The sequence below is a fragment of the Castor canadensis genome, chromosome 2, assembly GCF_047511655.1.
Source record: "Castor canadensis chromosome 2, mCasCan1.hap1v2, whole genome shotgun sequence".
In the NCBI taxonomy this organism is placed as follows: Eukaryota; Metazoa; Chordata; class Mammalia; order Rodentia; family Castoridae; genus Castor; species Castor canadensis.
In genome coordinates, this window is record NC_133387.1 from 78,180,398 (window position 1) to 78,194,823 (window position 14,426).

General features: G+C 35.4%; 1 protein-coding gene across 3 annotated transcripts in view; it reads right to left on the bottom strand.

The window, feature by feature from the left end:
* Window positions 1-14,161, bottom strand: part of Snx13 (sorting nexin 13) — a 128,859-nt gene extending 114,698 nt beyond the window's left edge. For all 3 annotated transcript variants that reach the window (XR_012445227.1, XM_074065087.1, XM_074065088.1), the window contains exon 1: window positions 14,028-14,161. Coding sequence is in view for 2 of the 3 variants with exons in the window: in XM_074065087.1 (XP_073921188.1) it covers window positions 14,028-14,039 (12 nt within the window). In the remaining variant the exon portion in view is untranslated. The remainder of the gene's footprint in view (window positions 1-14,027) is intronic.
* Between the last annotated feature and the right edge of the window lie 265 nt (window positions 14,162-14,426).

Below are 14,426 nucleotides of genomic sequence, written 5' to 3' on the forward strand. Positions count from 1 at the left end.
CTAATATTTGTTTCAAGGTTTCTGTGTGCTTAAATTTTTATTATAAAAACTGGTTTAAAATTATCATGATTATTTTTCCCCTAAAAATCACCTCATAAAAATACGAATAATACATAGAAAACAGCTTGGAAATTATGGCAAAAAGAATAAATCACTGTAGTTACTAGGCCTAAGAAAAGTCTTTTAAAAAGACAAAGTTTGTAGGAATAAATTGATCTATTTGACAACAGAATTTTTTCTTAGCTGCAATTATATACACCACGTAAAGCAAAAGAGTTAAATTTATAATAGATGCTTATAAATCATTAAGAAATAAATAGTCCAATAGAAAAATAGGGTACAAAGAGCAATTCAACAGGAAATACACATTATAAATAAACATATCACTTTATCCACAAAGAAATTCAAAACTCTGAAGATTGTAATGTTTCACTTTTGTGATAGACAAAGATGAACAATTATAATTTAGTTTTTAAAAAAAAATTATAAAGTATGCTGTTAACATTTGTTTTGATGTTTTTTCTTAGTGGTACTAGAGTTTGAACTCAGGGCCTCAGTCAGGCCTCCATACCTTTTTGCATTAGGTATTTTTCGAATAAGGGCTCTGGTTTATGCCTGAGCTGGCCTGGACGTCACATTACTGTTTACACTTCCAGTATCATAGGAATGACAGGCGAGGGCCACACACCCAGTTATTATTTTGAGACGGGGGTCTTCTGAAACTTTAGCCCAGACTGGTCTCAAACCAAGAGCCTCCCTTGACACAAATTTTTTAAAGTAGTCACCTAATCCTTTTTTATGTTAAATGTAAAGCTAAATTTCATCAAATGTCTTCTGGGCATTTACTACAGCACTCTATTTTTATCTCCAATGATCAATTAGTAGTTATGAATTAGAATAATGTATTTTCTAATAATGAGCTATCCTTTCACAACTGCAAAAAATTCTATTGAATTGTTTAGCACAGCTTTCCTTTAATGTAAAATCTGACATTAATATTTTACTTATAATATCTACATGAATACCATAACAAAACTGTTCTATCAATCTAAGATATATTAAATGAAGACAGGAGATAACAAACATATATACATGTGAGCTCACTTTTTTAGTATCACAAAAAAAATTAGTTATGAATGCCTACATGAAGAAATGAGACCTCTGTACAATCTACTCAAGGATTAAACAACAAGTAAGTTTTTGAGCTAAAATAATATGTTCTCTAAGTTAAGACAGTCCCCAAGCCAAGTGGTCAAAATAAGTGGGTTAAAAAAGAAGAGAGAAAAAGCTTGATGGCCATCAACATTAGGTGAGATCTTAAAAAGGTTGGAAATTATGCTGCTAGTAAGTTTAAATATATTTAGAAGTAACGAAACATATTAAAAAATTGTGTTTCTTATCTAAAAAAAAAACCTGCCAAGCACAGGTGGCTCATACCAGTAATCCTAGCTACCTGGGATGCTCACATCAGGAGAATCATCACTGTTGGAGGTCAGCCCAGGCAAGAAGTTCTCAAGACCCCAATCTCCAATACAACCAGAGCAAAATGGACTGAAGGCATGGTTCAAGTGACACAGTGCATGCTTTGCAAGCATAAAGCCCTGAGCTCAAATCCCAGACCCATCAAGGGAAGAAAAAAAAAAAAAACAAAAACAAACCCTAATGGCTTTTAAAAATTGTACTAAATCATGTCTTTTAAAAGTTCTCTCTGAATAATAGAGAGGGTTTTAATTCACTAATTTTTGAAACTACATACAGACATGTTTTGATGTGGAAAAGGAGCATTATCCCACTCTATTTTTTAAGGTAAGAAAGTATCAAAAAAGGAAATTTAAATCTTTGAAAGTCCAGGTTTTGCAATAATTTCACATTCCTTAACACACCATTCTCTTTAGATTCCCTCTCATTATTTCACTAAACTATAATAAAATTTATTACTTTGACTATACTTTTACTATTGCACTTGCATATCCAATCCAACAATTTGTCTACTGCCTACATTATAGTACTTAATAAAATCCTCCAAACATCAAAACCATCTTCTATCATTATCTCATACTAAAAAATAAGATCAGTTCTATGGTAATTCATCTTAAGTTTCTTTAACATAACTGAATTAGAAAGAATAAATGTAGTTTATACAACAAGAGTTCCATTTACAAGTGTTCTCTACTAAAGTACACAAAACTCTTATCACAGCAGTTCACTGGTAGAAAAGCAAGAAAAAACAGGCCATATTAAAAAATGACCCCATTTACATAGGGACTATAAAAAGAATAATAATTCCAGTGTTTACAACTCTTAGCTTCTGCTTTTCCCCATAATATACAATCCAAGGGGAAATGAGAACAACACAGTAGAGAAAGTAAAATTCTTAACGTACAGCCTGACACTGAACTAACTGCCACCCATCTCCCAACCCTTCATCTTCCTTATGAAATAAGGAGCACCCTCTAAAATAGCAATATGAGATATCATTTATTAAGTGCTTACTACTAGCCAGGACTTTTGCTGTCTCATATATATCTAATTGAGAACTCTATGGCATAAGCTATACTATTATATTGTATAGATGTATAAATAGGAAGTTTTAAAATCTAAGCATGTTCTGAACTATAATTTTACATTATCAGGGAGTAGGCAGAATTTTGTACAGACATCAAATAATCAGATTAAAATTGATTTAGTAAAATTCAGTGACTTCAACTATCAGAAAAAAATGAAACTAAAGTGACCCTAATATCTTAAAAGTTCTTGATATTCTTCAAGAATCTAGTTTAATCACCAGAACAGAAAGAGACACACAGAGACAAAGACAGAGAGAGAATGACAATATGAATATATCAATCTATTAAGGTAACTTTCAGGACATATTCTAGGGTTGGTATAGAGTCAAGAGAAATTTCCTTTACAATCCTGAGGTACACAGTAACAAGTCAGTATCCTAACAATGATCCTGACTCTGAAAGTACAATAAGATCCTCTTTAGGCACATTTTTTTTTTTGCAGTACTGGAAGTTTGAACTGAGAACCTACACCTTGAGCCATTCCACCAGTGCTTTTCGCTGAAGGGTTTTTTGTTTGTTTCATTTTTTTTTGAGATAGAGTCTCATGAACTATTTGCTCTGCTGGCTTTGTACCTTAATCCTCCTGACCTCTGTCCCCTGAGTAGCTAGGATTACAGACATGAGCAACCAGCATCCAGCTCAGGCACATTTTTTAAAAAGTTCGACAGTGTTCACTTAACTCAAAGATGATGAGTCTTTTTAATCAAGGTAAATTTACACAAGTGTCACATAAATAAATTATACTAAGCTGAGGTGTTTAATATATAAGCCATTCTATTTATTCAGCTAGCAAATTTACAGTGAAAAATATTTTTAAACCAATAAACAAAGTATAACATTAAAAATAAAAACTGTAAAAAAAGTTATATTTTCAATTAGGCCTTTTCCAATATATTTAATTGAAATTGAGAGGGGAAGAAAAGGACAATGATTGAGGGGAAAAGACAGCACACTGCAGGCCTCAGAAATAGAGAATACTAAGGACAAACAAGAGAGCAAACAAAGCAACAGTGTCAAGGAAGAAAAAAAACTAAACACAGAAAGAAAAAGAGACAGACATAGATTCACCCACAAAGGACCTCAACAGCATAAGCTCCAGCTAAGTAAAATGTTACTATAAGAGGGACACCCCAGTCCTTAAGAACAAGCTAAATGTATCATTAAATGAGCCCCAAAAAAGCACCAGTTGTATAAAGGGACTGAAATTATTTATAAGTTTAAATACCCATAATTTTGACTTCTACAAATACAAATTTTATTTGAATAATCTAGCCCTAAATCCTTTCATTAACCAACTACACAGTATTACTAACACCAACAAGCCACGTACATATTGAAAGGGGGGAGAGAGATTTTAATATTCCTCACCATTCTATTCCCTGAAGCACAATGAATTCAAAAGAATTTAAGAAATCAGAACATACCCTTGAATCTATCTGCTTTTTTCTAAGACCTTTACATCAATTTTGGTTTACCTTGGATAAAATTTTACCATATTGACAAGAACAGTGATATTTTCCATGACAAAAAAATAAAAAGCTGCATGACAACATTTTTAAAGAATATGGAGCACACTATAATTTTTTCCTTTCCTTTCATCTATGCTAAAAGCTTTAGTGGTCACAAGAAATACAATGGTTAGCAAAAATTTCTGATTATGACCAACTCATACTATAAGGGTGTCACTCTCTTGATTTCCTCCTGAAATTCAGTCAAAACCTAATTTTTTATATTCACTTTGGAAACGCAACATAAGTTAGAAAGTTAGTAAAAAAATGAGAAAGTAATGAAAAAATCAGATAATGTGAGTCAAAAGGGGATTACTTTGTTCAACATTTTAAAAAGAAACTTCCTCAAAGACAGAAAACAACTTCTTCAAATGTTAAATTCTAAGTTTTGAAAGTAAACCACTTGCTATGTGTATCAGGGGAAACAAAACCTAGTATTTACTGAATATTACTGTAGAAAATACTATACAGTACTTAATATATTACTTAGTACTCATTAAAAACGGTATGGGATAAGCACCATTAATGAATAAGTCATGAAGATGAGACTACTGAGACTTGGAGTGTCAAAAAAATTTGTGGAATTGACAAAACATAGATCTAAATCCAGGTAATCTGACACCAGCCATCACTCTTAAACAGAAGTGACACACTTCTTAAGAAATGAGGACTATTCAATTTACGATATATAAGATGATTAACACTAAGTAACCATACAAAGACTATCTAACTTCCATAGCAGTAATTTTGCATTAAAGTGCCTGTTATTTGATTGAGTATTCTAAGCTGCCAAACATTAACTTCTAGAGTTTTTTGGTTCATGAAATACAATTTTAATAAATCACAAAATACTTTCCAAACCTATTGCTTTTTGTAGCTAACAACCACTATTTGTAAAGCATATTATTTTGTTACTATGTCTTTGTTGTGTTCCATCAAGTTTTCTCCAGTTTCGCTTAGTTCATTTCCTTCTCCTGACCTAACAGGATTATGCTATTGTAACATTTGAAGTACTAAACACTTTGGTGCTGGAGAAGGAAAAGATGGGATGTAAAAGTAGCTGGTTATATTAATAGTTGCAGTCTGATTAAGGTATCTGTCAACTGAGAAAAATTATGAGGAAAAAAGGCTATTACAAACTCAGGAAAAGAAACCAAGAACAAACTATAAAGTATTATAGCCTGTTAAAACACTGGGTAACTCATAATATCGTATCTTGAAGTCGTATCGTTTCCTAAAATTTATGTAATAATTGAAATTAGGTAAAATATTATTTCATATTTAACTCCTCCACCAAAATAGTACCACATCAGTTAGTTTTAAAAAGATGGTGACCCCAAAGGCCATTCTCCATACATTCTTGTTGTCACACAACTCTAGTCCAAAAACAAATATCACAATACAAAGAACTGCACATCTATCTTGTGCCAAACCACAGACAGGCTAAAAATAGTCTCAGGGTTTTAGGAGCAAAACCAATTCAAGATTAAAGCAACAACATCCAAGGATTCTTCAACAATACAGGGCAAAGGTCAACAGGAAAGCAGGATTCACTTTAGGATTTTTGCAGATGCACAAGACAAAAGATCTCTCAGGAAATTGAACAGTTCTATAAGGTCAACAATGGAGAGCTATCCCAATTGATACATATGAGTCTCTCATACCAGTATCAAAAGTGTATTACACAAATCTTTATACTAGTTTGGTTTTAACAGTTGAACAGAGTAGAATTATTTTATTCAACGTTTTTGGTCCATATTATTTCTGTACACATGAATGAAATGCCCTAATGCCTTAATAGTGATATTAGCAGGTATTTTTAGTCAGGATATTGTGGTACTGATTGCCTTCCTTGGAAGTGTGCCCACAAATATTTCCAACTTCGAAATTATTCCTAAATTTTTACTCATTCTTATTTGCAAACTTTCAAGGTAACATTAAGGGTCAGATAAGTAAAACACTCAACTCTACTGTCCTATTACAAGCAAAGCTTTCTTTAGTTGTATCTAAGTCAGGAATAAAATTTTAAGTATTATTCATAAATCATAATAAATATCAAATATTAAGGATACAAAATTAAACTCTAAGTCCTTCTTGCCTTTATAATTAGTTATATCTAAATAACAACCTAATCAGATTTTTCCCTGCAGGAAAAATTAAGACAATTACATTCCTAACTAAAAGCCCTCTTGTTCAATTTTTTTTTTTTGGGGGGGGGGGGGAACAGGGGAGTGATGATCCCAAGCACATTTAGTCAGTGTTCTTACTACACATGTCTACTAGATATAAATAATAGCCAATCTTTTAAGAGTAATTAATAGCTCAAATTTATCACAGACAAATTTTATCTTAGTAATTTTCAGTTATATGTGGAGGTGAAGACCAGAGGACTAAATATTACTTTCATTAGGGTAACTGAATTTGGCAACCTTTCAATAAAATGTGACAGACCTCTCAAAGCTTAAAGAGTCTCTTCAGAAAAACAAAAAAGCAGATTCACCAGGCCTGGAGGTTTAGCTCAGTGGGAGAGCACTTTCCTATAGCATGGGTGAGACTCTCAATAGAGTCTCAACACAAAAAATAAAAGAGATGCACAGAATTTTTGGGTTTCTGCTCCGCACCCCCCACCACCACCACCACACACACACTTCTCATGGTAAATTATCTTAGAGCAATTATAGACCAGTGGGGATGGTGGACTCTTCAGATGCAGCCATCTCATTCAAAATACAGTAATAGCTTTACCTATAGTTGTAAAGCCAACCTAAGTTATACTTACCCTTTAACTACTTTCTCCAACCTCTTCTTGCTCTTAATTGTGCACCCTTAATCATATTACCTGTTTCATTCTGACAAAAGACATCAATTCTTCAGCATTGATGGCCAAAATCGCACAGAGCTAAACTTAGTCCTGACAGTGAAATTACTGAGGGCAGGTTTCTGGTCTCACTCACCACTTCAGCACCAGAACTCATTAGCATGTGCCTAGAACAAAGTAGGTGTATTCATCATGTTTGGTGAACAAATTAGTCCACAAAAATCTATAACCAGCACAATTTATAACCAAAGCCTTATAAATATTACCCTAAACAACAGCTTTTCTTTTTAAGTTACCAAGGTGCTATGATCTCAATTTTACTCACAAGGAAATTAACGCTTACAAAGTTCAAAGGACTTCCCCAACATTATATCATAAAAAAGTAGGGAAGTTGGGACTCACCCCTTATAATGCTTAATGAACAGGTTAATTTGTGTGTTGCCTCATGACTGTAACAGTAGTATTAACAGACTTAAGTATGCATCATCATGATTCCAGATAATTCATTTACTCAATTTCAACCACTTTTTAAAGTTTAAAAGCTATTCATTTGTATTCATCCAAAGTTCCCTCTCCTTCTGAGTATTTAATGAAACCAACCGGACTGTATTATCAAAATTAAAATACAAAGTTAAATATAGACTACTGTCAGGTGAGGAGGTACTTGGTAGTCTGTGAAACTACTGAATTTCAAAACACAATTTAAAAAGCCACAAGAGAAGCAATGCATTCATGGGTCACACCTATAATCCTAGATATTAAGGAGGAAGAGATCAAGAGATCAAGAGAATTGTGGTTGGAGGCCAGCCCAGTCAAATATTTTGGGAGACTGTCTTGGAAATACCCAATGCAAAAAAGTGCTGGTGGAGTGGTTCAAGTAGTAGAGCATCTGTAGGCCCTGGGTTCAAAGCCCCAATACCACAAATAAATAAATAAAAGCCATAAGAGAACTTTATTCAGGAAAACCTGTAAAGTTCTCAGCTTTCCCATCAAATGGCTAGTTAATGTCCAGCTCTGGAAACTCTTTCCCTTGATAGCACCTATTTTCTTCCCTTTCCAAAAGCTCTTTTTCATTAACACCTACAGCAATCTATTTCAAACATTCTCTCATATCCTTTTTTTCTATAGCTAAACTAGAAATGACACAAATTAAGCAAGTATGAGTACTACATCAAGCAATAAGATTAATATAAACAACACCCTTTATAATTCATTAAAGTCCATATATGCTGGTAGTTTTTCTATTACCAGATGAAATGCCACATATTTTGCAGTAGCCCTATGATGTACAAACAAATGTCTTAAATTTTTAAACCTACTTATTTGCTGCTCCCCAAATTAACCACTTTTCTCAAATTAATGAAAGTAATTTTATAAATCTGTAACAACTGATGCTGTGTCATCACTTGTAATCATAAACACAATACACTGTACTGAAGAAACAATGCTTTTATCAATTTCTATGGGAAACTGGCCATCAAACTTTGGAACAAAGGACTGGGGAGTGAAGCTCAGTGGTAGAACAGAAGGCCAGGGGTTTTACCCCTAGTACAGCAAACAAACAAAAACTGTTAAAAAATTTGAAATCCTAGACTCTTATACACTGTTATCTCTACTTTTAGGACTCCCAAGGATATGGAAATCTAAAAACTATCTTTTAATATTTCAAAATATCTTAATATACATACTAATTAAATATATATGTACCTGACATACAGTTGTAGGGTTTAACTAAAATATCATGTATTATGTTCTGTTTGCAATTTTATCAACTCTTTTTGTTGATACTAGCTAGCTGGCTACTGATCAGAAGTATTAAACAACCTATACATGTGCACATGTGGAGACAGGCATGGTGGCACATACCTGTAATCCAAGACCCAGGCAGGAGGATGTGAGTCCAAGGCCGGCCTGAGTTAGATAGCAAGACCCTATCTCAAAACAAACAAACAAACAGAAAGGCATATGTGTGCTACATTAATAAAACATGATGAAAACAATTAGTCAATAAATACTCATGTATAATCTCTGAAAAATTGGGATCAATAGGAAAAAAAATACAAAAATTCTTGAAAAATACACTCATTATGACTTGCCAATTAAAAATAAATTTTAAGGAGAGAACCCACTGAATGGCAGAAAATGCTTGCAAACCATCATCTGATAAGGAGTTAGTGTTCAAAATATACAGGAACACTAATAATTCAATTACAAGAAAATAAATAACCTATTTAATGGGCAAAGAACATGGGCAGATATTTATCAAAAGAAGACATAATATGGTCAACAGATAAATGAAAAAGTACTCATCATTAGGAAAATGCAAATTAAAACCACAATGAGATGTTACTTCACATCTGTTAGATGGTTATTACCAAAAAGATAAAATTCTTGGCATGAATGCAAAGAATTCTCACATTTTTGGTGGTAATGTAAATTAGTATAGCCCTTATGTAAAATGATATATGTAGGTTCCCCAAAACACTAGAAATAGAATTACCATATAATCCATCAAGTCCACCTTTGGCTATAAATCCAAAGAACTGAATGTGCCAAAGGGGTAGCTGCATTCCTATGTATATTACAGCACTTCTCACAACATCCAGCTTGTAGAATTTTTAAAAAGCTTAACCCACAAATGTAAAGAAAAGAATGATCATTACAGTCTATGGGGGGGGGAGATGAAGAATTGTTGGTCAAAGTTTACAAAGTTATCACATAAAGAGAAAAGAATTTTGAGATCAATTGAACAGGGTGATCACTGTCAATAATTATTACATTTTTAAAATAAATTTCAAACATCTCATCACAAAAAATGAGGTGAAGGGTACATTATTTAGCTTTGTTTAATTATTCTACACTGTATACATACTTCGAAACATCACGATACCCTATACAAATGACTGTCAATGTAAAATAATAATGAAAAATGTAAAACTCTTAAAATTCTTGAAAATAGTTAGCCATATTCAACTTGGCTGCTCTACACATGTCAAACAATACTGTGTATAAAGTGGCAAACCAGACTCATTCCAGATAGTGATAGCCTTCCACTCCCTTTATAAAACCCTTTTCATACCTCTTAACATCCTTTGAATACCAATGAGCTTACTTCTTGTTCTGCACAGCCTTCACAATGTCATTAATTAATAATTAAAGAAACAGCTCATATAGTTTAAGGATTGATCCATCCCAAGAGTATTTCTACCATAAATATATAAATCAACAAAATCAAGTCAGAATATTTTATGTAGCACTTATCTGTGGGCAAGAAAGAGTGTGTATGTGCTTTAAAAAGAGCCCTACAACTTCAAAGACCCTTCCCTGATATACAATTCATCCCTGACATTTCAAGATTTCCCCAAATGAAATACAAGAAATTCTGTAAGTCTCCATGGTTAAATAACTTTGCAATGTCCTGCAAATTCTATCACCTTCTTGTGAGTAAATCACCCATCAAGAGTAATGAGAATTCCTCTAGAGAAGAAGCCTATTTACTTTTCTTTAGGCAAACATCCTCCAAAATTTTTCTGAACCACAAAACCTTTCATCCCTTAATAACTGTTAATCAAGGATTTCGAAAAGTGCTGAATTTTAGGATTCATCTCCTGTTAACCTCAAAATCAACAATCAGTGTTAATATCTAAAAATCAATAAAGCTGGAAATAATTTAACACAAATATAAACATTTTTATTTAACATTTACTCGATTCCCCACATGTACAAACAACACAAACAACTCGTAACTTTAAGGAACCACAATTTTTTTTCACCATTTTTAAAAGCACAAGCACAAGTGACAAAAGGCTGGTAATTGGTTTTTATGAAAAGCCACCTCCAGAGCATGCCACCGCACTGGAACCAGTTCAGCATATACATACATCTTCTGTACCTTTAACTTTCTGTAATAATGAATCCTCAGACTCATAACCCTAATAGCTTCTGAAATATCATCAAAAGTTTAAAAGTATGTTAATGAAAATTCACTGAAATATTTCAAGATACTCTAATTCTGTGAAAATTTAGATTAACTGAAACAAACGCTCAGGTAAAAAAAATTCCATACCCTAATTCTGATGTATAAAAAGTTTATTGTAAAAAGGTGAGGTGGTGAATATGAAACAAATAATTTTCAAGTATATCATGGCAAATTTTTTTCTAAGTGTTATAGAAGAATATTAAATATTACAAATAGGAAGTCCTAAAAGGAACAAAGATGGAAGAAAAATTTAGCTGGACATTAAAAACATATTTATCCTCCCAGTATATAAAATGAAAAAAAATACATAAATATGATTAGCAGTCTTTCAGGTAATTCAGTTAAATATTTACATTTTTTAATATAGCTTGAAAGCCAAATGTTAGAAATGGGAACTATATAACTGGGCCCATACTTTCAATTCACACTAATATAATACCTTAAGCAGGTTTCAAAGTTCAATGTACATATTAGTTTGCTCAATTGAGTAATTTTTCCTTTTACCTTAATTTAAAATAGCCCTTAATGGATAACTCATGTGGCTTCTCATTTCTGAGAAGGTTTCAGTTAAAGATATATTTTGACAAAAGCAAAACTGAAGTTTAATATGAATGCTTACTATTGCTGTTATGATCATGTATCTACGTTCTTAGTATCCACACCATAGTTTTCAAAAAAAAATTAAAAATAACCACATGGTATGGTTATGATATCAGCCAGAAAGTAAGAGAAAAAGAAATAATACACTCTACATTGAGTCACAACAAATAAGAGAGGTTAGGTGTGATTCCTGGCTCAACCACCTATTATATTTTAAACAAGCTATTTTAACTCTCTCAACCTGTTTTCTCATGTAGCAAAGGAAGACAAGATCACCTACCTCAATGTCTGATATAAAGTACTGGGAACCACTCACTACTTTCTGAGCACAGAAAATACCTGCTGAACATGATTAATATAAAGACAGGAGAATCTTTCATAGTTCATCTCATCATTGCATATTTCGAAGGGTAACATGAATTCAATCACATCCCCTAAAACCTGCTGACGTATGTTAGCAATAATAGGCGTAGTTTAAAAAAAAAAGTACCACACTACTAATCTTTTACTAATATTTAGTGAAATTTATATCTAAGATATTTTAAAACAGGTTTGTTTTACAAAGCTTAAAAAAAAAAAAAGATAAGATTAAGCAAAAAGCCCCAAGTATTGATCACTTTTCAGTTAAACTCCTGACAGTATTCACACAGGAAGTAGCATGTTTAAAATCTACCAAGAAAGCTGGAAACGGCTCATTGAAAAGCAGCTGAGTAAAATGGTCAGTATTCTCAAGAGATGAGATTCCAGTTTCAACTGTGCCACTAGTAATTGCTTGACCTTGGACAAGTCTCTAGGCTTCCGTTTCCTGATCTATAAAATGACCACTGAAAATCAAGAGATGAGATTCAAGTACAATTTCATCAGGGTTTTACTTGGGAGAAGCAATCCAAAGTCGTCGGAACCCTGACTATGCCACTTCCAAGCTTGTGCAATATACACACACAGAGCACCAAAGTACAGCTTCCTACCATCACTCACCTGTTTAAAATATGTCACTGAAACACCTAAGTATATAAAAATACAAGTGTAGAAAGATCAACCTTTCCAAATCATTGTACTAGCAGACACTACTTGCATGTGAAAATATTAAAGTTCTTTAAAACTTTAAGTCAAATTTCATCAGAAGATGATCTAATAAAATACTAGAGATACCACTGAAAACTTAAACTTACAAAACTAATTTTTCTCAACAAAATATGACAAGGTAAAAAACAGAACTGCTACTTACATCTTTTCTTTTAATTATCTACTAATTACGACAGAAACTTGTGACATAACCAGTCTTGACGGTGAAATTAAGGAATGAAAAAAAAAATTGTAGAACTGCAAAGCATAAAGCGAACTAACAACTACAAGAAGTATGTAGTTCTGAAGTCACAATCAATCAGTAAGTGTGTACCAGATACATCCTAAGCCAGGCTCTGGGCACCGGTAAAGTTCAAACACCAATGTATGACGTTTCTTACAGCTGATGAAGTTCCAAGCCAAGTGTGTCCGGCATCGTCACTTTTCATACATGAAAGCCACTCATCTACAAATACTTGATTTCCATTTTGGCCCCAAGTAGGACTACTTCCCATTGCCAATTAAAATTGTTTCCTATCAGTTCTGCCCACAAAGATGCCCAAATAAGTTCCTGACTAAGGCTCCTCACCGTCTTTAAAATGAACGGCTTCGAAGAAAACATTCTATCAAATCTACAAGCTCCAGTACTTTACGTGCAACGACGTACACACCAGAATATACCACTATACACAGCCGCGTTAACTTCGGTCAAGTAACTAGCTGCACTAACGTAGTTCCTCCCCTTAAAGTACGGCTGGTAAAAGGCAAACTCGACTTCTTCAAAAAGATGGGGGTTTTGCAATGCACAAGCAGGCACCAGAAAAGGGAAACCGACTGGCTCGTCATCGTTGCCCTACTTCCATTTCACACCCAAGGAGAACACTGTTCCACCAAGAGTAGCGAGAGGGCCACAGCAAGTCAATAGGGCAGATGCTAAACTGAACTTTGAGATGACCGTGATTTACGCAAGGGGTGAAGGGACGCGGGGGAGGGGCTGACAAAACAGAGAGATTCTGAAGGAGCTTGAGCAAAAAAAAAAAAAAAGGTCCACTTCATCACGCCTGGGACAAGCCCAGGATGCTACCCGAACCGGGAGGCGGAGGCCCTGAAGCCTAGCGACCCAACCAGGGAGATCTCGGGGTACAGGAACCAGCAGCAACGCGGAGCAGCCGAAGCTGCCAGGGAGCAGGTGTTCGGGGACACGAGAGGGAGCGGCGAGTTCGGGGACAGCGGGCGGGAGCCAGGTGCCAGGGGCCAATGGCGAGGGGCAACTGCGGAAGGCGCGGCGCGGGCACCGGAGGCGATGGGACTCTGTTGAGTCAGCACCGCTCCTACTCTGGGGGCACTTGTAGGATCCCCGCCGTTCCTGCGGGCCTGGAGCCCCCGGAGGAGGGTCGGGCCCGCGGACCACCGACATCGTGCTCAATGACGGGTTGGCGGCTGCCCCTTCCCCATTTCACAGGTAAACACTGGCCGCCTTCGCCGCTTACCTCTGTTAACATTATTACACCCCGGGGAAGTGAGGTCCTCCCTAGCCTCGCCGCATGGCAACAGCCGTAGCAGCAGCGAAAACTGCCCGGGCCGCCGCCAACGGCGGCAACTGCTCCTTCAGTCCTTTCACCAGCGGCGGCTTTACTCGGCTTTGCTGGCTTCCCCCCGGCAAGGCTGCTCGCGACGGACGCGCCGCCATCTTGGAAGAGCGACGTCCGCGTCTCCCCACGACGTGCGCTCCCATTGGCTGGCGCGGGAGCCGCTGGCGTCTCGTGACCGTCTCCATGGCGCCGGCGCGCGGAGACGCGAAGGCGGGCGCAGGGCTGCGTCCTTGGTGCCGCCGGGGAAGTCCCGGGGGTAGGACGCCGTTGCCAACTCGGGGCCGCTGCGAGTGGCAT